The sequence below is a fragment of the Rhopalosiphum maidis genome, chromosome 3 (assembly GCF_003676215.2).
Source record: "Rhopalosiphum maidis isolate BTI-1 chromosome 3, ASM367621v3, whole genome shotgun sequence".
In the NCBI taxonomy this organism is placed as follows: Eukaryota; Metazoa; Arthropoda; class Insecta; order Hemiptera; family Aphididae; genus Rhopalosiphum; species Rhopalosiphum maidis.
Genome location: NC_040879.1, coordinates 52,975,892 through 53,002,429, shown reverse-complemented (window position 1 = coordinate 53,002,429; position 26,538 = coordinate 52,975,892). Strand labels below are relative to the sequence as shown.

Here is a 26,538-nt window from a genome sequence, read left to right as displayed (position 1 = left end):
TGCTAATTCCGAAAATGTGTGCAATTTTTTCACATGACAGTATCTTCTCAAATAATTTTCGAACCAAGTTGAGCATATATAGGGAACTGCACAGAGATTATTGTCCTATAGTGAACATTCAGGCTTCGAAAGTAACACCCAATTCACCTCATTCCATGCATAGTGATATTCGTTAATTAAAAGTTATTTATTAATTATTTATTTACAAGATTGTGAGTGGTCTTACCACTACCATAGTATTAACTTTTTAATTGTCTATATTATAGACTCTATAATCTATATATTTTTAACTATATTTCCAGTTGGCCGGGCTCTAGTTGCTATAGTGTCATTATTTTTTTCAAACTAATCGCTAAAAAATCTATCACTTTATTTCTTGCATTGGTTATTTCCGTGTTGCTCATGATTCGGGAATAGAGTGTGTATCAAAATATTATACAAAAAATAAAGTTGAATACCTAATTTTAATTACTAAATTATGAAATAAAATGTATTAATAATTTAACTATAAATTAATAAGCACAAACTTTATTTTCAAAATGTTTAGTTTTTCCTCTAAAAATAATTAAACATATAGCTATAGCTACAACTACAATACCTATATAGTTATAGTTAATTGTTTTGTAAGAAAGTATTGCAGATGGCATTTTCTCACGTCGTAAAATTATGTAGCATATAATATGTATAATATACCTATGTATATCCCAATGCAGGATATACCGTTTATTTACAATTCAGTATTTTATTTGAGTCAATTTATAATACATCCCCCTACTATAAACATAGAATAAATTTATTTATTTTCCAAGTTAGGAGTATAATGTAATATAACATGATTATTGAATTTATGATAAGTTGTTATTATTATTACCAATTATATAATATGAAGGTATTCAATATTACCTGTTAATTATTTTAGAATAGTCAATAGAGATGAAGTTTATACACAATATTCTATTATGAATTCCAATAATGATATACGCACCGGTACCTTGATCATTAATTTATATGCCAGTCGCAGATTTACGGGGGGGGGGGGTCCAAGGGGTCTGGACACCCCCGGACACTGATATATACATATAAGAAGACTAGATTTTATTTTGTTAATTTTGCATTTTAGCCTTTAAGTCCACATACAATATGGTACTTATATACGAGTAAATAAACATAAACACAATATAATATAATAATTTGTTTTTGTAAAAATAAAAATAATACATTTGAAATACATGTTATTTTTTAGGACCCCCCCCAAAAAAAAAAAAATAAACTTTTGAAAATCCGCCACTGTTTATATCTACTTTATAATATTATGATATATAAATAAAATATCGTTATCTATTTATGTGAATTTACTGTAGGTCTCGAAAATCGTACTATATTATTCAATACATATTAATATATACCTATTATATAATAAAATTCATGTTTTATTTAAAAATATAAAAAATAGCAGTTTCATAGGAAATAATTCTGGAATTGTACTTATAAAGTTTAAGAATAGGTTCCTAATGGCTTGTATCTACAACCGTTTTATTATGAATTAAAACATACTAATATAGGTATTGTTAATTAATCCTAATTTTAAATTATATACGTTTTTAGTAGTAAATAAATTTGTACCTATTATTAATTAAGAACTAATAATAATATTGTGTAATATATGTATATATATTAATAACATAAGAACCAATATTACGAATAATATAGTTAATATACTATTAGGTATATTATCTACTAATCTACTTAAAAATAAAAATCTTTCCTCTTTTCTAAAATATAGCTAGTCGACTAATATACATTTTTTTTACCCTTTTCAATGTATTTTGTAGGTAAGTACGAAGTCAGATTAATTGAGGCTTGGTTCTTTTTCTCCAAAAAATCGATTTCCAGATTATTGTATATAGGCCGTTTCCTCCAAAAACAAAATAGGTTGAGTTCCCATTTCTGTATGCTAAAAAAAATTTTGAAAATGTGTTTCTGTCATATATTATTTGGGAACCGTCAGTTAATCATTCAAAAATGTAACAATAATATAGTGTGGTGATAAAAATATTTTACAATCATTATGTAATTGCATAATACATAATAGATTAACAGAAATTTGTATAAATAAAAAATTATTAAAAAAAAAATGCATTACCTTCATTACAGTTAAGTATTTGTTAACAGTAAACAGTATAAAAATAATAGTTATTCCTATTATAGTAGTGATTTGTAATATAGGCCTACAGTGTAGTTAAAAGTGTTCATACAGTTCATAGCCTTCCACAATAATTATACAAACCGTTGACTCGAATTATTGGTTTTAAAAAATTTTTAATAAAAATAAATTGATAAGTAAAGATCATGATCAAATGATAATATTTTAAAATGTATAGACAATGATAAGACTATATAGTTATTAGTTAATTAAATTATAGTTATTTTTTAAAAATCGCATAAGTACCTACCTAGGTACTAATTACTAAGTAGGTAAGTAAAAGAAACTAATTAGGTACTTTGTACTTATAAATTATAATTATGTACATAACAGACAGTTATTATCGTGTCTGTGTGACTGTGCTTATATGATTGTACTGTATTTTGTAAATTTTTAAACAGTATTATTATAGTATCACTAATGTCTAATACATTATAATATAAGTACCTACTTATAGTGGCTACTGGCTAGTATTACTTATCAGTTGTCACATAAAACATTGCTAAAATGCTTAAAAACTAAAAAGCAAAACCATCATTAGTTACCTACCAAAATAATTTTGGCGGATAAAATAAAATATAAAAATCCAAAATTTTTAATTTTTGACAGAAATGGTTAATGTTATTTTGGAAGAAATATGTGTTTCACCCATAAATTGCGGCAGTGGAGGAAATTCTATACATATATACATTTGCATTATATCCATCATATGCATATATGCGTTTTATTAATGCATTTTATACATTTTATTTTATTTATGTTCCACATAACACATTACATTATTATTAATATAATAATATATATGTATCGACTTTTGACTCATGGGCTGAGATTTAGTCATTAGTGTTATATTGTGAAACAGATATTGAAAATGTTATAAAAAATTACACTTCAGGAGAAAAATTGTTTTAAATGTTGGTTTCATAAAATTATTTTTTCTTTAACCTACTGAAAACATGAACTACAATTTTTGGTTAGTAACTCTGTACTTAAATAGGTACCTAGTTTTTAATTTATTTGGTTAACTAGGTATTTAATGTGTCAAGATAAAACAACTCGTTTTTATAAGTGAATCATATTTGCTTTGTTTGATAAGAATATTAAATGTTTTGGTAATCTTGCTCTGACTATAAAATTATTCGTAAGTAAAAGTATAACTGTATAACTATATATTATGTGACAATGTATGTATAATAGATTTAACAGGTAGGTATAGGTATACCTATAGGTTACAGGCTGCAGGGCATTTAACTAGTATATCTACTCAGTGTGTACTTATAGTAACGTAATGGAATTTAACACCTTAACTTTTCTTATAACATATTATGTAAGTTCGCTGTATAAGTATTTGTTTACTATGTAACAATATTTGACGAAAATTACTTTATATTTATGATTTCCTTACTATAAAATATAAGATATCTATTGTAATTACAAAATCAACATTTTTTCAAATGTATTTTAAATAATATTAATATTTATTTTTATGAAATTTAGAAATGTCAGAAACATAGACCATAGTGTTAAGTTCAAACATGTTGCACATTGTTTGTTTAATTTACATATAAATAAATTTAGATATAGCTAGTAATTAGTAGAACATTTATTTAAAAAGTTAATTTATATCAATTTATTTCTTTCATTTAACAGTATAGGTTGTAAGTACTTAATAGGCATTATGTAAAGATATTAAGAATTAGTAAATGTTTAGGTAAGTATCTATAATTACCTACTATACTTTAATACTTATATAGGCGATAATTTAATAGACATACCTATAGTCTATACTAATTAACTTAGCTCAAAAAAAATTAATGCCGGGGTACAAGAGGTGAAAACTAAAAGTATTAATATAAAACAGCTTTTTTTAAAATCATATTATTATTATCCCCTATGAATACACCAATGGTTCAATAAGTTTGAAAACTCTTAATTACCTATTATATGCATATTTTAATAACTACATAGAACGATAACAGATAACACTGCTGTTCATTTATAATTTAAAAAGTAAAATTCTTAATAACCCCATTATTATTAAACCATATTATCGTTTATTAGTTCCAATTAGTCTATAATGAACGTTTCCAAACTTTTCAAAGGTATTCATAGTTTAAAAATTTACTGAGTACATTTATTATTTATACGAGTACATAAATACCTCGTATATGGTATGTATACATTTTATCGCAACTTGATTACGTGAAAGTACCAATAACTAGTTAATTTTCTTATTAAAAAATAATTAAATTTTATTACGTCATATGTAACGAGTAAAGTAACGAATTTAACATCGTACCTGTGTATTATAAATAGGTACCTAGTCAGTTGTCAATTATAACATATTATTTGTGAGGAATGATTTTAATTTAATGTTTTGACATTTTTAACGTTTTGAATACAAACTTTCTAAGCACCCATATTATTCAATTAAAATAGGTTCTAAATTATAGCATAAAAATAAAATGTATCAAATATTTTATGATTTTGAAATATATTGATAGTTTTCTCTTATATCCTTTGGTTCACTATATTTTCAATCATAATAATGATTATTTTAATAACTAGCCATAAAGCAATGATGATTTTTAAAATGTTCCTATTGTTCCTAAGACAGTAACACAGGGTCGCATAAACAATCACGAAGCATTTAATGAATAACATAATTTAGTGATCCATGAATGTCCCATTAAATTTTAATGAACAATAATTCAATTAATCAATTTGTTATGCTGCTCGGCATAAGATTAATTATAACCTAACGATTATTTCTGTCAGTATTCAGTATTTACTCCTTTAGACTTCATTATTATCATAATAATTTATTGTGTATTTCTAATTAATTTCTAATAAAATATATTGAATAATAAATAATAGTAATATCCTTTTATAAAAGTATATACATATATATATATATATATGTACTTAACTATGTAAGTGCAAATAGACCCGTGAGGGCTTTGCCCACAAGCACCCAATAAGGCAATAAACTAATTTTTATATTTAATAACAATAATAACTCATAAAAATAGTGCAAGGTTCACATTATTATCTAGATTTTTTAATCATATTGTAGTGTTATCACTTTATCAGGTTTCACTCTATTTTACGATAGTAGAATTAAATAAATTAACTGAATTTTATTTAGCCATTTGCCCACAATATCGATGAGTATTAATACCAAATTCTCAATTATATATAGTATTATTAATTATACACTGGCTCAAAAATTATAACATCAAAACAATGACATTATACAATTTACGCAACACATAATAGTATGATTATAATAATATTATTCTATGTTTAATATTTAGCTACTTAGGACATCATATTTATTATATTTACATTATATATTTTAAATACTCATATGAGTTAGTCCTATAGTAATATGTACCAATCATTAACAAAAAAAGAAACAAAAATATTTTTATGTCAAATACCTAATTATTAAATTTATTTTCATTTTATATAATTAAAATAATCCATTAAGTATTTTACTTAAACTTTAAGTTGATCTAACATTTTTAAACTACCAATTATCTATGAAATAAAAATGAATAATTGCTATCATTAGCAACTTGTTTTATAACATCAATAAAAAGAAATATTTATATACATAAGATTAAAACTGTATAGCATGATATAAAATTTAAAGATCCGCTTGTAGTTTAAACATAACTTATTTCAAACATTATCAATTACGTTCTAGACTTAAAGCTAATTTGTACACGAGTCTTGCTTTTTTTTTTTATTTCCACTTAAATACACAATGTTAAGTGCCTCGTTATTGAAATCAGTTTTGGATACAATTTATTCGCTTTATATCTATTATGGTACATATTAATTATTATACATAAACCAAATTATACTTAAAAATTGAATTACGTCACTAAACAAGACAAGGAGTAAAAGTACACTATTCTTTCAGGTAAATCCGAGAACACGTATTTTATTAATATGCAAGCAAAAACATTAAGATTGGTTGACAATAAAAACTAAATGTTTTTGACAAATTACAAATCACTTAATACATCATTACATCAAAATAATTATAATAATATTTTATAAAATTGGGAATAAGATAAAAGTACATAATTTTACTAGTATCAACATTTAAACCTACCTAAACCAATCGCATGACACAAAGCTACACATTTATCAAGAGTGACAAGAGCCATTTGTAAAATTATGAATTGGAAAAATATGCTATACTAAGGAATAATTTTTTTAGCATTACTCGTTAGCAAACCTCAAAAATAAATTGAGAAAAATACTATATTGTGTACTAATTAAAATCTTAAATAGTAGAAGAGGAACAAATTACTCCCATTAGGTACACCAGATTTAATTTAAAAAAAATACAAGAATGAGCAAATAATTTAACAAATTTGTATCTTTTATACTTATTAAATAGGTACAAACAAAACAACAAAAGATGTAGCTGACTAATCAACCTCTAAATGGTTAAAAACATTAATTAAAAATAACATGATTCATAGCATCAAATGCTCTGAATGGGTCAGTAGAAATAACAGCTACCTGATCAGCAATAATTTGTTATGAAAGAATCACTAATATTACAGATAAGAACTAAGCAGTAAAATCTTAAGGTCAAAACCTTAAAAAAGGAACAATAAATAATAATACTTTTATAAATTTTCTTGATATTATACTAGTCTTAAAATATATTTATTTTTAGTATTCGATACTGTAGTACAACAGAATATTATAAATAAATTAAATTATATTACTATAAACTATACTTAGCCATTACTCAAAAAACTTTCATCAAACGCTCCTAATTTTAGTATTTTATTATTGTTTAGATCATAGATAAAATACACGTAATAACATTTTACTAATTTTCATTAAGTACAGTAGAACCTCAATTATCAGTGTTCGCGATTAACCGTGCTCACTCTTCTGAAAATTTAAAAATAAGTATGGACTGTAGATGTATATTATTGTATATATTTCTAATCATGATTAAATAAAAAATTTCAAAATTGTTTTATTATAAAATTGTATGTATGTATGTATTTATAATGAAATAAAATTTTTTTAAATTTCATTATTATAATATTTTACCTATATATTTCTAAATATAATTAAATAAAAAATTACATTATTATAAAAAGTCTCAATTAACCATGGTTTTCATTTATCCATGTGACCCCCTCCCCACAATTACCCCGGATAATCGAGGTTTCATTGTATATTTAAACGTAATTTAAAATTAAAACTAAATAATACATGCACTAAATAAATAGAATACAGTACAAAGGATTCTTAGTCTTTTTTTACACTATTGTAATTGTTTAATTACATAAGTTTTTTTTATGAATTTAATTTAATTATACATATTATTAAGTTCTTATTGTTCGATATAATTTTGTTGTTGTTTGCATTTAAATATTTATTACACAATTAACTCAAAAGCTCTTATTTTATTAATTATATATGCCTATTTATCATTTAAACTTAAATTTATTATTTAAGAAAATTATATTTATAAATTGATTAATAAAAACTGACTATAAAGAAAGCAAAAAAAAAAAAAAAAATACTACACATTTTATAAAAAAATTATTAATATTAATTTGATATTTATTATTTTTTTATAATAGACACTAAAAACAAATACAATCATTGACTATTATATATCAAATATGATAATTGATATAAACTAAAGAACAATATATTCTAATATATATAATTAATAATTGTATACATCACACATTGAATATAATTATAATATTATAGCATTTATCTATAAAATGTATTTATTTATTTAGTTATTAAAATACCACTAGTTGACAGTAATAGAATAAAAGATATATGTTCAAAAAATATTCAGATAAACGATACTGCATATTATGTATAAAAGTTGAACTAATATAATTGATTGCCTTCAAAGTATTGTGTAACTTCACTAATACAGTGAATCCAAAGGTCTACTATTTTTGAAAAAAATTTAGTACTTGAGTATTTCTTTGATAGTCAGTCTTCAATCTTTTCTAAAATTGTTTTTCAAACAAAAGGAATGCGGTATCATCTGTTTACAATATGAAAGGTGCTCAGAGAACATTAGTTGCCTTCTAAATTAACAAATATACAAAAACTGTACTTGAACACATACATTAAATAAACACATTATAGATACTCGAAATAAATTAGATTGTGAGTATCTCCAACTCACCAATTAGTTGTTAATTGTTAGAGTCCCAGATCACATTTGATAACTGCTATTGAATAGATTAATATGTTAATGCAGTGGTTTTCAACCTTTTTGGATCCATGGCGCCTTTTAATTTTGAAATAAAATACACGGTGCCCATATGAACATTTAAAATAATCAAATTTACATTATTTAATCTAACTTTATTTAATGATGAAATAAACATATAATTATTAATAATAGGAAATATTTTTAAACAATAATAATAATTTTAATATTTAGTGGGACGGCTGTGTTTGTTTTTATTGCATAATATTATCAAATAATGGTGTACATTTTTAAAGCGTGATTCTTATTTTCTCATTTCAAGATCAGCTTTAAAAAAATAATTTTGGAATTGAACAATAAATTGTGATAATTGTTCTATGAATAACAATTTTACAGATTCTATCAAGTTTTTATTTTTTAAATTTTTAGTTTCTACTGCGAGCGCGGTTCTCTAATAACTGACGACACCCCAGGGAGCTGCGACACACAGGTTTAAAACCACTGTATATATTAACAAAAATTGACATTTGGTATAAATAAAAAAAAAACACCTAAAAACTATGTATTAAAAAAAATATTACAAAACATTATTTTTTGACATAGATAATATTTTGAATTTCACAATTTACAACAAAAACTTTGTACAATATATTATAAATATAAGTATACACAATAAATTAATAAAATGCTATAAGTTTTCTAAAAATGGAAAAACGTCAAAAATGCAAAATAAAAGTTTATGAAACAAATTAGGTACTTGAAATGCATTATCCTAGAGCACTCAAAATATAATACACATTGGTAAATTTAATGGTGATAAACTAATGATAATATTTGAGCACAACTAATATTTACGGCAAGTTTTAGAATTTTAAACTCATTTACTGTATAAGCTTATCTGAATATTCAGATTATAAATTCATTCTTCTCCCATCTCTACTTATATTTTTATTAGATATTATACAATTTGTTTTTATTAGGCTAGGATGAATTTTTTTTTTAAATTTTATAAAACTAAAAAAAAATTTTTCTTTAAATTGTGGCGTTTATTTATTTTATTTATTTTTTAAGATGTGTTTGTTTAAATTTAGTATTCATATTTTTTTTTATCTAGTTTAGGATAAATTAGTTAAAAACTGAAAATGCTGGTAAAAAGTAGTGTTTGAACTTTAAAGTGATAACATGTATATTATTTACAATGGAAAATTATAGTATTGTTTAGTTTTCTAAATGTTGTTACAAAAACAAAATAAATAAATAAATGCACTATTGTAGCATGGCTAATAAACAGTATGTTACTTCCAACCACTGTATGATATACTATAATATTTATAAGTAAAGGATTTTCAATGTGAATTATTTTTGGAGTGTTAAGAAACACCAAATTAGAAGATTTATATTGAAAACATACTAAAAATGTAATTCAAAAACCTAATTATTTTGTTATTATTTTATAATATTATCAATATTATTGAGTTTAGAAATTTTTGATGGTTTAAGGATTTGATTATTATGAGGTGATTCAGTTTCTGATTCTGGATCAGGCAATTTGGCTACAGACTTTTTCCTTTTTTTTGATTTTGTTGTGTTTCTTTTAATTTCTCGTACTTTCTTCAAATCAATTTCATAAATTGACCAATCAGTGATTTCATGATTTATATTTGTTGGATCTTTAATCTCATCGTATTTGTCAATATCTACTCCAAGGATATCCATTAAAGACGTCATCAAATTGTCTACATATGTATGAATTACTAAATCTGCTTTACGATCCTGTTAAATATTTAATACAATTAGAAAAAACATAAAAAAAAAAAAACAGTGATATATAATACAAAATTTAAAATAACAAGTATAAGATACTTACACAGTTTGTTTTTTGTAAATTACAAATAACAACTCTTCCTTTGTTTTTTTTCGCATTAAATGGAACCAGATTGATTGGTTGAATTTGCAATGAAGTTCCAAGACAAATGCATAAATCAGCCATTCTGAATAAACATAAATCCTTAAGTTAAATTAACAAAATCATGATAAGATAGTTAGCATGTTTAATTACAAATATATATTTTTTGCAAAGCTATAAAATATTAATTATGATTATATTATTACACATAACACTGGGTTACATATTTTCATAAAAAAATTTAATTCAATAAAATAACAAGAGAATTATTTCAATTGCATTTAACAGAATGCTTAACCTGCTGTGCTGTCTCCATTTTACCAACGTACATGGAAAATTTGAGTTCTGTAGAACCAATTTTGTGTTATTAACTTTAAATGTAATTGACCTATAATCAACCTTAAAAATAAGAAACTATAATTTTCATCAGTTTTAAAACAAGTATAAGTATATAAAATTTCAAAATATGAAAATGTTCATAACTCACTTAAAAATTTAAATATCATAAAAAACTAATGAGAAATAACAGTTATTATTCAAGTTTGGTTATAGGTTAATACACTAGTATTAAAGCTAATTAAAAACACAAAATCGGTTGTACAGTAAAAACTTGTTTAACCGTCACTCTCTGTTATCTGTCATCGGTCACCATAAAAAAAAGTTAATGATGCGATCATTGAAATATTGAATGATGATCAAATTATTTTTAATGTCACTGCCGTTGACGAAAAAGTTGATGACGACATCGAAGATTCAGTACTTGACTTAAAACCACCAACTAGCTATACAGAAGCAATATCATCAAAATGCATTGATTGGTTTAAGATACAAGAGGAGGCAAATGCAATGCAAGGTCTAACTATTTCATGAAATACGAAACACAGCTGTTCAAAAAGCTCGTGCATCAAAATAAACAGAAGAAGACGGATTATTTAGTATGGTATTATTTTCGTTATTGCATTTTGCATATTACATATAATATATTATTAGTATTTATTATTATTTTATTATTTTTGTTTGTAAATGACATTGTAAAATATATAAGTTTGTTGAAAAACTATGTTTTGTATTATTGTATTTCTGTTAACCAAATAGACTCTATTTGATTAACTGTGATTTTTCTGGTCCCAACAGTGACAGTTAATTGAGTTTCTACTGTATTAAACAAAAATTTGTTACGCTATATAGTGTATGTCTGTAAGACAAAGACAACACAAGCAAGTATAAAACCCTCTTAGATTACCTTTAAAAGTACCTTTTATAGATTAATTGTGCTTGTATTAGACTTAAGTACATATAAGCTACATATACTAGTTAATTATCAACTGAGCTTAAATGACTAGATTCTGTATTTTAGTCCTAAACAGAATTTGCCAATCTCTAAAGGTAGTTATTTATATATACAACTGTCACACAAATATAATAATGTCAACCAATAAATGGTCATTAATATGCAAAACGTTTATTTTAACGTTTATATATAATTAATCGTAAAATATAAAGCAAACATTATACAATTACTTGGAATGTAACTCCGATAACTCTAACTCTTCGATTGGTAATTGATGTTCCCAGTCTAATATTGTATCATATAAAATACCTCGACATTGATGGCCATTCTTATTTTTCCCTAGACATTTTATGTTTAAGCATCGTTGTCCAACTGTTTTTACAGCAGTCTTACTGACATAGCTCCTAGTATTTAAACAATATAATATAACTAAATCATCTCTAGTAATATAGCTAATTAAATAACAAACAGTTTCAAAAAAAATATTTTCAAACCTTATTATATTAGAAAAATAAGTGATGTGTAATACTGTTTGAAACAAAATGATTTCAAACGTTAATTAGTAGTTTACTTTAAATCAGGGCTTAAAAATGGAGTATAACTGGTCATGAAAATATCTGGATTTTTCCAACTCAACATTTACCAATGCAAAGAGCAAACAAAAAAGGGACACACCTGCCACACCTCCATGTGTTGTCTCCATCTTACAAATGTATTTACATGGCAAATTTTTGTTCAGTTAAATCAGTCTTGTGTATTTAGCTAAAATATTAGTGAAATAACTTATTATCAAACTTAAAGGTGAGAACATTTTCTGTGTTCTCTCATCTGATATTTATGGTATTTTAATTGTTAAGCAAATTATAAGCATTTTTAAATATTAATATTTTACATACTCACAACTCACTTAAAAATTAAAATACTGTAAAAATCCAATGAGAGAACACAGATTGTGTTCTTACTTAGGTTTGATAATAGGTTATTTTACTCTAATATTTAAGCTAAATACACGAAATTGATTTTACTGAAGAAAAATTTGCCATGTAATACGTTTGTAAAACAAAGACATATATGTGGGTATGGTGTCCTCTTAAAAACAGTTTAAACGATTGTAAAACAATACTATATTATACTTGCATCATTGATATTCAATTTATGAACATGGCATTGTATACAAATCTGTATGTCAACACAATTGATAACCATTGTTAACCACAATATAATTATACCTCTTTTCACTTTTATTTAAATATTAGTTTTTCTTTTAATTTAAAGCTTTTTTACAAGTAAGAATCATCATTGAGTCTTCTCATTATATTAGCCTCAAAGTGTATATTAACTTAATATTATAGTGAAGATAAAAATGCCATAATCAGTTGTCATTCAAAAAAGTAAAAAACTTAAAAAATTATAAAGATAAAAAATATTTAAAAATATAACTTTTTAATAAAAACGTTGTTTTTTAACAATTTGAAACTATGTAAAAAATATTTTCAAAAACATTAATACTTTTTTAAATAATGAGTGTTTTTTGATAAAAGAATCACCCTGTATATGCATATTGATAATTCATTTATTGTTAATTATTTAAAAAATTATACAGGCTATTAATAATAAATACCTTAAATAAATGTGAATATTTTAATTTACCTTTTGCATTTATTACATTTCATAGTAAACATATTTCCATGAACTTCAGAAACATATTCACGAAGTAAACCTGATTTCAAATGCAAACCATCTATGTTCTGACTGACAACATATTTTGCATAACCTAATACAATATATAAATTTATTGTTAACAATTAGTTGTCATCTGCATTTACTAGCTAGTGTCAAATACTCTTACTAAATATATACTGTTTATTCGACAAAATAAATATTAATAGTATTACGTAATTTATTTTTACTATTCTTTATGTAGAATGAAACAGCATTTGTTTTAAAGGTGTAATGGTAAAATATATTAAATTACTTAAAGTTTTTTAAAATTTTAGTTTGGATTACTAATAGTTCATAATTATGTAATTCATTTAATTTAAAATTATTCATGAACAAAATGTGTCTTTGTGTATCAGTTATAACCAAATGTATACCAACTAATAACTATAATTAATACATCATAGACTATATTTTACTAATAAAAATGTATTATTATTTATTAATATATTTAACTATGATATTATGTATTGTGTTTGTTATTCATTTTTATTGGAATCTAGATTACTAGATTAAACGAAAGTTGAAATATAACTGACACTTTTATATTCTCTAAAAAAACCTATAATCATTCTTTTAAAAATGAGAAAAATAATCAATAAATATCAAAATAAGCTTTAATATGCAAGTTTTTAATTTTTTTTTTGTTGCAAGAAAAAGTTGAAAACTATATTAAGGCAAAAATTACTATTAACTCATTGTGTTAATAGTACATGGCATTATTCTGTTCTAAACATAGTTTTAATTACCAGCTATCTATCTTTAGTAAAAACTAGGTATTATTAGTATTTATCATATTATATTTACTTTTCAAACTATATTACAATTTTACAACATATCTCACCAGTTTTCACAAGAATATTGATAACTTCTGGTTGATCTAATCCAACCTAACAAATAATAATACCACTATCCATATCTCAGAGTTCTCTAATTGTATAAAAAATATAGGTCTGGAAATTATTGCTATTATTGTATGCTCTCAGCTACAAAATACGAGTAAATGAAATGAATCTTACAATCAATAAGCACCATAATATCTAAGACTAAACACCTATGTATTATATACAATATACATAATATACATTTTATATATATTATACAATATAAATTTCATGATTATTTAAAAATAAGCTATCTAAATAATAATTCAAGAATCATACCTTTTTTAACCAAGCTTTTGATTGCCATATGTGTAACTGTTGGTTTAGCATCATTGAAATCTAAGCTTATTTCTGGTTTCTTTCCTTCTTTTTCTAAAGTCCATACTCCTTTTGGTCCTCTATAATGAATAAAAAATATTTATATATTTAACAATACAATATTTAGTAGTAAGTATAGTGACATATTGATTATAAACTATGATCCAGAAAAGATACAAGGTCATAGAATTAAGCAGAACAATTGCAAATTGAGAGGTAATACTTGAATTGCATAATATTAATTTTAATAGATAATTGCTGCTATACAATTTAAAATGCGAAGAAATTGGATGCTTGAGAAAACTGAAAGATTGAATGAGCTATTGAGGAAAGAAGAAACAAAGCTAAAGTCAGTAGCATGAAAGTGAATAGAACGATAATATTTAATGATAAACAAATAAAAGAGTAATTGTGTTTTAAAAGATAAATTTTGAATAATGAAAAAAAGAATTTATTTATTTCTTAGTTCAATATTCAATTTGCTTTTAAATTATCATACTTTATTCTTAACTTAAAACTGCATTATTTTATTCATAAAAATAGCAGAAAATATTTATACTATCTAGAGGTAAATTGTTACAGGAAAATATGACATACCAGCTATATTATTATGCTATTTATGTATAAGTAATAATATAGAAAATATATTAATGGCGAGAATATAGTACCTTAAAAAAATGTAGGTTATCAATGTTATCATCACAAAACAGTGAAAAATTTAAAGATTTTTTGTTGATCCTACATCAGGTGCACAAACAAAAATGATCAATTCTATATGAGAGACATGTTATAACTAAATATAGAATTAATAAAGTTGTTTGACCTCTAATTAAAAGAGAGATAGTAGTTGTGCATTAATACTCTACACAACAATTTATTGGAAGTTTTCTGAGATGATGTAAGAACAACATCTAACATCTAATAATATTAAACTACTTTACAATATACTTGACAATGATGATTCTCAGCAATACAGAGTGATTATTTTATCATTAAACACTCATTATTTCGTCAAGTATTGATTTTTTTTCAAAATCTTTTGCATCATGCTTTTTTCAAATTTTATGAAGTTTTTATTTTTTTTCACTCTTTTGAAATTTAAATGGTAACCTATGTTTAAAATATCATAAAATAGTAGGGCTATTTTTTAATATGAATTTAACGTTCAAATTATTATTTTTCGTTAATTTTTAAGCAAGATATAGCATTTCAAAATTAGACAGTTTTTGGTATTTATAATCACATGGGTAATAAATAATAATAAGAGATACATATTTTCATATGACGTAATAAGCTCGTTTTTAACTGTTGACGGAGTGATGAATTTTGTACCTGTAATTGCAACGTCCAACCACGTATTGTCATATTATCTAATTTGGATAATAACCAATGTTCTTAATAATGCCTAATAACCGTAATGACATGTAGGATGAACACTTAAAAACCTAAAAGCACCCAACTTTGAGGAGCTATGATTCACTAACGATTAAATGAATAATTATAATTTAAATATTAAAATTCATAAACAAAATATCCCTACTATGATATTTTAAATATAGGTTACATTTGAAAATTAAAAGTTGATAGTGATTTCACAATTAAGTATAAGGGTGAAAAAAATAAAAATGTTATATAGTTTTAGAAAAGAATGAAACTAAAAATTTGAAAAAAGTCAACACTGAAATAATGAGTGTTCAATGATAAAAGTTTTAGTTTAATAAATTGTAATTAATTAAGTAGAATACACCATAATTGGTAAATGACATTTTATGGTAGATAAAATAGCAATAGAAAAACGAACAATACCTTAAAAATAATCAAAAACAATCTTAAAATGTAAAATATAAAATTAGAAAATATTAAATTAGATTTACTAATTTTTTTTATTTTTTAAATTAGAAATATTTATATATATATAACAATTCTTTTTACTCTATACATATTTACCTAAAATCTGGTATACCCGCTGATGTACTTATACCAGCACCTGTATGAAAAACTGTATATTTAGAATCTTTGATCCACTTGGCAAGAAGTGAAATTTTTTGTTTTAAGACTTCAGGAGTATCAAAAACCTAAAATAAATTAAAATGTATAACATTGGATAGCTTAACTATATCTATAAGTATTTTACTTACTTCATTCATACCAACTTCTCCTTTATATTCATATGGAGATAAACCATCAGCATAGTTGCAAGACATTTTGTTTTAATGAATATGTACTATTCTATAACATAAAAAAAAATGGTACTGATACAGAAAATGTGGTATATTTTTTTAAACATATTAAATTTGAAATATCAATGAGCAAAAATCTAAAATAAGTGTAGTTAAATCATATTATGTAGGATCTTTAACTTTCCTGAAATATTTGTAACAATAGTAAATAAAATACATTTTGTGCTTTATTAAGCACAGTGAATTCATTTTTTAAAAATTGGTTGAATTTTTAGGTTAACGATTGCAATATAAAAATATATAAGAAACAAAATGTCATTAAAACTTTCAAAATCCCAAACTTCATTATACCTCAAAATAACGTCCCCACCAAAATTCACAAAGTCCATCTGTAATTCGTTCTTAAGTACAGCCCATTAGGGTTATAATGGTTTATCAATTGTCAAATTATGAACGTACTTATTAATAAATAGCTTAAAACACACGTCATGTTATACAGATAAGTACCAAGTCAATTTACCGTAATAGTTTATTTTGTGAACAGTGTTTCGTGATGGTGTGAGTGTGAACTTTTCTCAATTGTTGTCACTTAAACTGTCAACTTTGACACCGACATAAATTTTTAGACGAAGTATTATATTACTTAATTTGTTTAATAGGTACCTATTCCACTGTTTACCAAAACACAATCTTTATGTATTATCAGGTGTTATCTTCGTCAATCAATTATTTTTTGATGAGATAAGATTATACACAAGCACACGGCCCTACACGCCCTACACAGTGCTACACACAATAATAAATTATTTAATTATTTAATTAAGTACATTTACATTTTTTTAATCATAATTAAGTGATATTATTCATGAGATTTCTCGCATAAAGGCGAGTGTATTGAATTTCTATTCCTGCAAATCCTACATATTATTATGCAGACGAGTATACGTATGAGTAGTAATTCGTAGAATTTCCGTGTTAAACCGGGAATATCGATCTTTTATGATGACATTTTTCGGTGACAATTCGTACAACGGTCAATATGACGTTATGCTGTCTTAATGTCTTACCTCCAACCACAGATATACAGAAAAATTTTTATTCTATGATATATATATGACCTCCACAGGCTATCGTATCAATGGACAATGATTAATGGTATCACTATAATCACTAGTGAAATACTCATAAATCATATAAATTACCTAAAAAGAAATGTCCAATGTCTTGTAAATTAATATGAAATTAATCCTTTCGTTTTTATACATGTGAATTGTAATTGATTACAGTTAACAATATTTAAATTTGTTTAAAATATGTGAAATACCGATTACAATTTATTTTGAATATTTTCAATCAAGCTTGTATTGCAAGTCTGTAAGTCTATATACATTAGTTTAGATTATCAAAAGGTATGGACTTATTTTTTTTTAACTATGTACTTATTAATTTTATTTTTTAATAATATGATTCTGATATACGAACTGGATAGATTTAATTATGAAGTTTTTGTAAATTACATTAATATATGATACCACATAAATAGCTATTTTAACATTTTAATTTATTACCCTATTCAATTAGAATTTATAATTTCATAAACAATCAACAAATCATTATATTTGATTACTTTCAATCATATTATACACTTTTTTTTGTTAGTTAAATAATTTTGATTGTAACTTTATAGTTCTGTCTGATATAGTACATATACTTGTACAATATGCTATCTATTGTAAATATTTTATTTACTATACCTAGTTTTATGTTGGTTTAATTGCTTTTATTTTTGTGGTGTGTATCAAGTAAAGCATTTGGTACTCTTTTTTTATTACTTGTTAGTATATAATTTTCTTTTTGAATCTCACTTTTTACTATTTTTAAGAATTTTTTTTCAAATTTATGACAAATAAATTGATAAAAAAAAAGCTCATAGATGAAATATTTTTAAACAAATAACCTTAGTTAAATAATGTTTAACCTGCATAATTCACAAACATAGACTTACAAACTTATTTTATTTTTGTTGTAAGAAACCTAATCTTAGTTGCGAAATAATAAAAGTATATTGTGCATGCATAATACAATTTGATTTGATGTATAGATATTGATAAATAACTTATATTTATGTAGATAGCATAGATAACATACTAAATAAACAAACGTGCAGTAGATAGCAGGTTGTATGTGAATCTTACATGGTGTTTCAAAAGTCTTCATCCGATTATAAATTTATATAGCTTGGTAATCGTTAGCCGTAGGTAAATTACCCATTTACTAATCGAAAAATAACTTAAAATAAACTTGGTTATCTAATTTTTTTATTAGTATATGGGTCGTTTACTAGTGGCTAATGTTTGCCGAGCTATATAAATTTGTAATCGGATGAAGACTTTTGATACACTCTGTATTTTGTAACACCAATATATTATAAACTATTACCTATGTATATTTAAAATTAATTCACAGTATTCACACATGTCTACTTTTTTCAGTATAAAACCATTCCATTTACTTTTCTATTCATTATCATACTTCTGTTTGCACATTAAGTTATCCTAATTTTTACCAATATTAAATATTTTATTGTAATTTGTGTAACTCTTTATGTTGTATGTATTTGAGTATAAAATAAATTTAAACTAAAAATTGTATTTTTATTATATAGACTTGTATTGAATCGTAAATATGGACATTGATCAGTTGGGTAACGATGCTAAGTTGGCAGCAACAAAATACTTTACAAATATGCTAAAAAAACCAGGACAATTGGAGAAAGTTGAACAATTGAAAAATCGAATATCACGTAAAAAAACTTCTACTGAGGCAATGTTGAAAACAGCTATGCAAAGTCAATTAGATGGGGTTACAATTGGAATGGAACAACTGAAAGATGCGTTGGATGATATAAGTAAAGTAAAAATATACCTCAGTCAAACAAAACGTTCATTTATAAATTTACCATCCCTTGGGTACAAGTTGCAAGATGTGCGCACCAAGCAAATGCAACATTCTCAGTACTTGACAGCTAATGAAAATATGAAGCACCTATTCACCGTACCTGAGAGCATTGAAAAAACCAAACAGTGGATAAATGATGGAAAGTTTTTACATGCTCATCAATGTTTAATAGATCTTGAGAACTCTAGAGATGATCTTTTATTTGAAGTGCATAAATTGCCCAATCAAGCACCCAGTGATAAAATACTACTAAAAGCATATTTTGAAGATGTTGAAGTTATGTCTGATATGTTGAAAAAACAAATAAAATTAGTATTAAGCAGAACACTAAATACTGTTAGAAAAGAACCTATGGTGATTGTTACTGTTCTGAGGATTATAGAACGAGAAGAGCGTGCTGATACATTTGCATTACAGCGTAATAAACAATCTGGATTTATGCCTCCTAGTCGTCCAAAAAAGTGGAAAGAAATGGCGTTTGATGTGCTTCAAAAGTCAGTTGATCAGAGAATAGAAGGTACTCAAGTAAATGAACGATCTGACAACAAAATGTGGCTTGTAACATATTTGGAACTTTGTCGGCAATTAATTCTTGAGGATTTGCGAGTGGTTAAAACTCTTTGTGTGCCATGTTTTCCACCACAATATGATATTTTTGAAAAATTTGTTTATATGTATCATTCTAGTCTTTCAGCAAATTTAAATGACATAATATCAGATGGATTAGAAGGCAATGAATATGTTACAATTATTTCATGGGTAACTAACACATATCCCGGTAAAGAGCTAATGTTACATCCTGAATTGAATATAGACATTGGTAAAGTTGGTCCATTATTAAAATCATCAATTGTTTTTGATTTACAATCAAAATATTTAGAATACATTAAAGCTAATTACAAAGAATGGATGTTAAAAACATTAGATACTGAAAAAAATGATTGGTATGCAGGAGCTTCACCCGAGGTTGGTCCAGACGGATGTTTTCATACAGCTGCTCCAGTTATTATATTTCAGATGATCGATCAAAATTTACAAGTCACAAAAACTATAAGCCAGCACTTAACACACAAAGCGTTATTATTGAGTGTAGATAGTGTCAGTCTATATGGTTTGTCTTACAAAGAGGCTGTTATAGAGTTCAAGAAAAAGCACTTTGAGGATAGAAGTAAAGTACCATTTTTTACACACTGCATAATTACTGTGCTGAATAATTGTTTACAATTTATTGAATTAGCATTAGAAATGAAGCAGCATTATTGGAGCAGTGATTTTAAGGATCAGTCGAGTACTGCTTATGAAAAATTAATAAAGACCTTCCAAAACCTTAGGGATGAAGCAGCACAATTTCTTTTAGAAGAAGCTTTCCTTGATCTCGATTCTCATTTTCAAGACTTAATAACTACGAAATGGCTTACTAGCTTTATATCTATTGAAACAATTTGTGTGACATTAGAAGATTATTTTCAAGATTATACTCATTTAAAACCCAAAAATTTAGAGTATATAATATTGGAAGCTGAAGATATAATAGTGCGACGATACATAATGGCTATTCTGCAGAAAAAATTAAATTTCAAGACCTATGAAGAGCGTCGATCAGCAGCAGATAAAATGACAAATGAAGTGGACCAATTGAAATCTTTTTTTATGCGTGTAGCGCCTTTAGTAACACGTGATAAAGATTCTCCGTTTGATGCTGTTGTCAAGTTATCTGAAGTATTAAAAAGTGAAGATTCTGAAATATTATCATTGGATTTGCACACACTTGTAAAGATGTACCCGGATATTACCGAAGACCAAATGACTAGATTATTAGGTTTAAGAGGTGATTTAAGTAGATCAGAAATACGTGAAAAAGTACAGTATGCAATTCAAGGCAATAAGGAACTTGCAGGAACCACATTAACCAAAAGTATATTTCAGCAAATTCACTTATAGTATAATAATAATCACTGAATTTGTATAGCTTAAATAATTATAATTAAAAAATTATATAAATAATACTATTAAAATATATTGTGCATATGTATTCTATTTGCAATCAATATCCTGTTATTATGTGATGAAGAATACAGCAATACCACATTAAATTATTTAAAATAATATTTATTCATATGTTTTTGTATTTAAAGTTTACTTTTTCAATATAAAAATATTTTAGAATTTATTTATTATTTCTTCAACTCTGGTTATTTAAAAAGTTATAAGTGTTTACTAATTAATACCTAGTGGTGTTCAACCAGTGGGTTTCATAAGCTTCAAAATCAGGCCAAGGTTTATTTTGATTAACTATAAAAAAAAAATGGTATAAATATGTTTCATCTGTTGTATAAAGTATAAAAAAATAAACATAATAATAGTTATACACAAATAAAAAATTAGTATTTATTAAATATTAATCAGATTTTTTTTTTTTATGAAACAATTAGGTAATAGTCACACAACATAGATTACAAATACAGTGCGTTGCAAAACTAATAAGGTTGAAGACCGCTGGTATATAGATGATAATATTAAGTTGTCTAAATACATTCATATTTAGTTCTTATTATACAAGCGTGTAAGCATTTTGTACCTTTGGTTTTTTTTTAAATGTTTATTTTAAGTATAATAATATTATCCAAATATTCTCAAGTTACTAATGACTTAATATATTGTTATGTGTGCTACAGTTTGCTCCTGCTCCCAGTATCATAAAATCATAGAACAAATTGTCAATTTTTATTTTTATAGTTTTATTTATTTTTAATATGTTTAGTATAGATAAATATTTAAAATTATAAACTATAAATTGTATATCAAACTGTTTATTTTTTTCTTATAAGTAATTATCATACATTTTATTTAATGAATTATCTAGTTACATATCTTTTAAAAAAATGTACAGGTTAAAATAACAATAAAATAAAATTATTAGTGATATTGGTGATCATAAATTTTATTGAAGTAGATAGAATAGTTTGTTAGTAAAAGTAATACATGTAGGGAAAAGAAAAAGGAATGGCCTGATTGTATTTGTAGTACACAGCGGAGAAGTAGTTTGTTTTACTCAGAATGAAAGGTAGGTACTATACATTAGGATATAGAATGAAAATATTTAGTGTTTTGGAGTGGTTGAATAAGAAGGAAATATTATAAAGATAATGAGTTTTGATGGACAAACAATGCAAAATTAAATTGAACAATAATTTAACTTTTTGTTTTTCCTATACATATTAGATGTGTTATAAGCCAATTTATCAATTAATTTAAAAATAAAACTTATTTTTGTTGTTACCTATAATACTTGCTTGTTGTTTCATATATGTGTCTTAATGTATACTTATAGTCTTTGCAATAATTCATATTTTGTAACTTGATAATAGAGGTTTTAGTAAACTAAGGTTCCTTAAATATATTTTTACAATTTAGCGTAGTCACATACCTACTTAAAATAATTAAAATATTATTTGTTCTACAAATAATGACAATAGTGTTGGTACATCTTTTAATTATTATTATTAATAAATTAATAAATTAAATTTATATTTTATAGATAATCGTAATTGATAATTTGATTTATTAATTACTTCAACTTTTAATTTGTTATCTGTAAACTTACCATAGGTGTCTGACCATTTTTGTTCTCATCAAAAACTACTTTACAACTTAAAGTTTTGAAGTAACATTTTAAAATTTGTCACTATGTTTTAATAGTTACAATAATTATTATAATTTTTTCTCTGTATTTTAAATTTTTCACATGTGCTTTAAATTAAAGTATATGTTTTTAGTTAGGTATTTTAATAATTAATTCTAATTTTCAATGCTAATTGATGCAGATATTTCAAAAGTTGAATTACTAATTTTTAATACATTTTTAATTTGTTAGATACCTAACTGTTAAACTTTAGACAAGGCGGTCAGAATGTGGTAGCTATAAATGAGTTATGAAATATGGTCAATATGAACATAGATAGGTATAGTGGCAGCTTGAGTCTTTATAACTCAAGGAGCAAGTTTCTAAACGACTCGCCCACCCACCAACTACATTTACTAGGACCTATGTAATATTTTTAGGTTTTTCTTTAGTTAAATTTTTTATTAACTTTTACAATTTATGATATAAATACACTTATTTTTTACTTGAATAATCAATCTTCTGTTATGGATTATGAATAAACCTGTTAAACTTAAAACACTTTTCTCCCATTTTCGGAGCAAGAGCAGTCGCTCATCCTAGTATTCTTATAACATCCCAAAAAATCGTTCTACTACATTCCTGGCTTCAAATTTTTGAGGAATGAGGAACATAGATTTTATATTATAAGTCTATGATAAGGAAACACATAAGAATAAAATGAATAATGATTAATGAATATATTTCGTTAAACTTTAACGAGGGATTTCAAAGTGGCACTATTGTTAAGGTCTGTTATCGATTTTATTAACGACAAATATCGATAGCTCATCGAAAACCTAATTACAGAATCTCTTTTTTTTCAAATTGTTGATAACTCAGCTTCGGTAGCTTAACGAACCGAAAGTCGTTGTTAAGCTAATTTATTGATTTACAGAATTCATCTACAGTAGATAGTTATAACTGGTATAAGTGAACCGTTAATAACCGTACATAAAAACAATCGTGGATATAATAAATTTATATAAATAATTAGGTAGCCAGGCAGGTATTATAAGGTACTCCATAAATACATCTATGTTTGCATCCAATTCCAATTTATTTAAATTTGCAAAACAGAATATAACTAAGCAGGTAAGTACTAAGTAGTAGATACACTTTATAGACCTTTTATTTAGTATAATGTCTATGGTACATGTAGGTACATTATACTATTGTACTGTCGTGCAGTCAGTGGCATATTCACGGTGGAAGATTAGTTAGATATATTTCCCCCTTGATTCCTCTTTTTTAGCTATTTTTATATGGTTATAGACTTATGTTTTCCATTTATCACTCTAAAATTTAATGGTAATAAAATGCTAAGACATAATATGGCAACGATAATTTTAGTCGTATCTTTTCTCTTAAAGAAATCCTAAATACACCACTGCGTACAGCAACAATTTATAATGTTTGTTATACATTACTTTTAATAGTTTTAACATAAATATTTTTATGTCGGTTCTATTATAGGTAGATACTTATTATATATACCTATATTATATGATTTCATTATCATACATATATAATACGTATATTGGTATATTTTATATAACATGTGTCGTACTGTCGTGCGTGGATTAATACTGTTAATGACGTTAATGCAGACTGCATCACACACACTTGATATCCTTTGAGAATTTAAAACAAGATGTGTATATTTAGCTACTTATACATTATAAGCAATATATTACCTAGGTATCTAAATATAAATGTGTAGGTATACTTACTGTATTCGCGTAGGTATAATGTAGGTTCATATGTTAATTATTAAACCCTCGGAGGATATCTAGTGGATGAGTTAAAGTCGATAATACTTAAATATTTGACCTTAAGTATCTTTAGACATAAACTCATACAATATTTAAGTAGGTATATGATTTATATACATATTATTATTTGAGTTTAAGTTGATTTTGACGATTTTACTTGCTAAATGAATCTCAACCGTTAATCAAATTATTAACTAAATTAATTTTCTAAAAAAAAAAAAAAATGTTTAAATGGAGATATCTATAATATGTTTTTAAAAATATAATGTTATTGAGTTTGATAAATATAATCTGTCCTTTGTGCCTACAAATGTATCAATCATTCCAATACTAGTAGGTATAAAAATGTCATAGATGACGTGTATAATTTAACGCATTTTGATTTTAAATTTAAATTTTAAAGCCATTTGCTCAACAAAATAATTTTAAAAATTAACTACTAATTGATATCTATTTTTATAAATTTGTTGTACCATATTATTTTGTGATAAATTTAGTAGAATTTTGGCAACGTATTTGTATTTACGTAAAGTTATATAAATATTATACTATTATCATAATGAGTAGGATGGGAATTATATTATTGTTTATGATACTTATAACGAAGAGAAAACTTCATCAAAAGGTTTTTTGTGGTAGGTACTGAACACTTGGAATAAAGATAAGATTAGTGCCTACAGGGAATTAAATTATATTCTATGTAATATTATGTTATTATAAAATTGTTTATGCTAATTTTACATCTCTATAATGTGTGAGCCATCTAGACGTTAAATTATTTTATTAATATAGTACATTATTTTTAATGTTTGATACTTTAATAATTTTGTTTATGTATTATTTACCTTTATAAATATTAAATCCTACATATTTAACCAACCAATGTGTGTGTGTGTAGCCTGTGTAGGTATAAACAAAAAACGAACTACAGCATGTGTGAACTCTAAACTCAAGAATGGCGAAAAGATCAAACACTTAATACGAAATAAATAATTAAGTATTTCAAAAGGATGTAATTTTAATACTCTGAAAATATTTTCCTTTGTCTTGTAAATTAGGTATATCTAGCTATAATTTTATGTCAGCAGGATGTCAAAAACCAGACTCAAAGGATAAATTATAAAGGTAAGTTCTTAATTTTCTTTTGGTGGTGACGGGTTAAATAATATTATTTCTATAATTAGGAATACACGATATTAAATTCAGAAAACTCGATTCTGATTGGGTTTTCTATAAAATAGACTTATCTTATGTCAATTTTATAATAATAATAATATATTTTATTATATTATTTATATCGTAATTAGTAATAATTTAACACATTTTTTGAAAACATATTTGGATTCGTCAAGCATTTTTCTATCTTGTCTGCTTTTAGATTCTGAACGGAGTGATGAATGTAATGGTTTTACAA

At 24.7% G+C, this 26,538-nt stretch overlaps 2 protein-coding genes across 3 annotated transcripts; one reads left to right on the top strand and one right to left on the bottom strand.

The window, feature by feature from the left end:
* Positions 1 to 9,467: 9,467 nt before the first annotated feature.
* On the bottom strand, positions 9,468 to 17,433 carry LOC113556006 (NAD-dependent protein deacetylase Sirt6). The gene is made up of 8 exons (XM_026960694.2): positions 17,251 to 17,433; positions 16,689 to 16,779; positions 16,498 to 16,625; positions 14,512 to 14,630; positions 13,280 to 13,403; positions 11,860 to 12,033; positions 10,300 to 10,423; positions 9,468 to 10,205 (listed from the first exon to the last, which is right to left on the bottom strand). Exons 2-8 carry the CDS (start codon positions 16,752 to 16,754, stop codon positions 9,879 to 9,881), a joined length of 1,062 nt encoding a protein of 353 aa, XP_026816495.1. The 5' UTR covers positions 16,755 to 16,779; positions 17,251 to 17,433; the 3' UTR covers positions 9,468 to 9,878.
* A 485-nt stretch (positions 17,434 to 17,918) lies between these two features.
* On the top strand, positions 17,919 to 21,854 carry LOC113556005 (exocyst complex component 3). 2 transcript variants are annotated; one of them, XM_026960693.2, is made up of 2 exons: positions 17,919 to 18,104; positions 19,396 to 21,854. In XM_026960693.2, the coding sequence occupies exon 2, from the start codon at positions 19,416 to 19,418 to the stop codon at positions 21,627 to 21,629; it is 2,214 nt and encodes a 737-aa protein (XP_026816494.1). In that variant the 5' UTR covers positions 17,919 to 18,104; positions 19,396 to 19,415; the 3' UTR covers positions 21,630 to 21,854. The 2 variants fall into 2 exon arrangements, with proteins under 2 accessions (XP_026816494.1, XP_026816493.1); XM_026960692.2 differs by having other exon boundaries at positions 17,919 to 18,139.
* Positions 21,855 to 26,538: the final 4,684 nt, after the last annotated feature.

Excerpts from the sequence above, each read along its gene's own strand:
- LOC113556005 (XM_026960693.2), top strand. The coding sequence starts at position 19,416 with ATGGACATTGATCAGTTGGGTAACGATGCTAAGTTGGCAGCAACAAAA.
- LOC113556006 (XM_026960694.2), bottom strand. The coding sequence starts at position 16,754 with ATGTCTTGCAACTATGCTGATGGTTTATCTCCATATGAATATAAAGGA. Across the intron at positions 16,626-16,688 it reads GAGAAGTTGGTATGAATGAA|GTTTTTGATACTCCTGAAGT; the intron begins GTAAGTAAAATA and ends AATTTATTTTAG. Across the intron at positions 10,206-10,299 it reads ATTTACAAAAAACAAACTGT|GATCGTAAAGCAGATTTAGT; the intron begins GTAAGTATCTTA and ends AATATTTAACAG.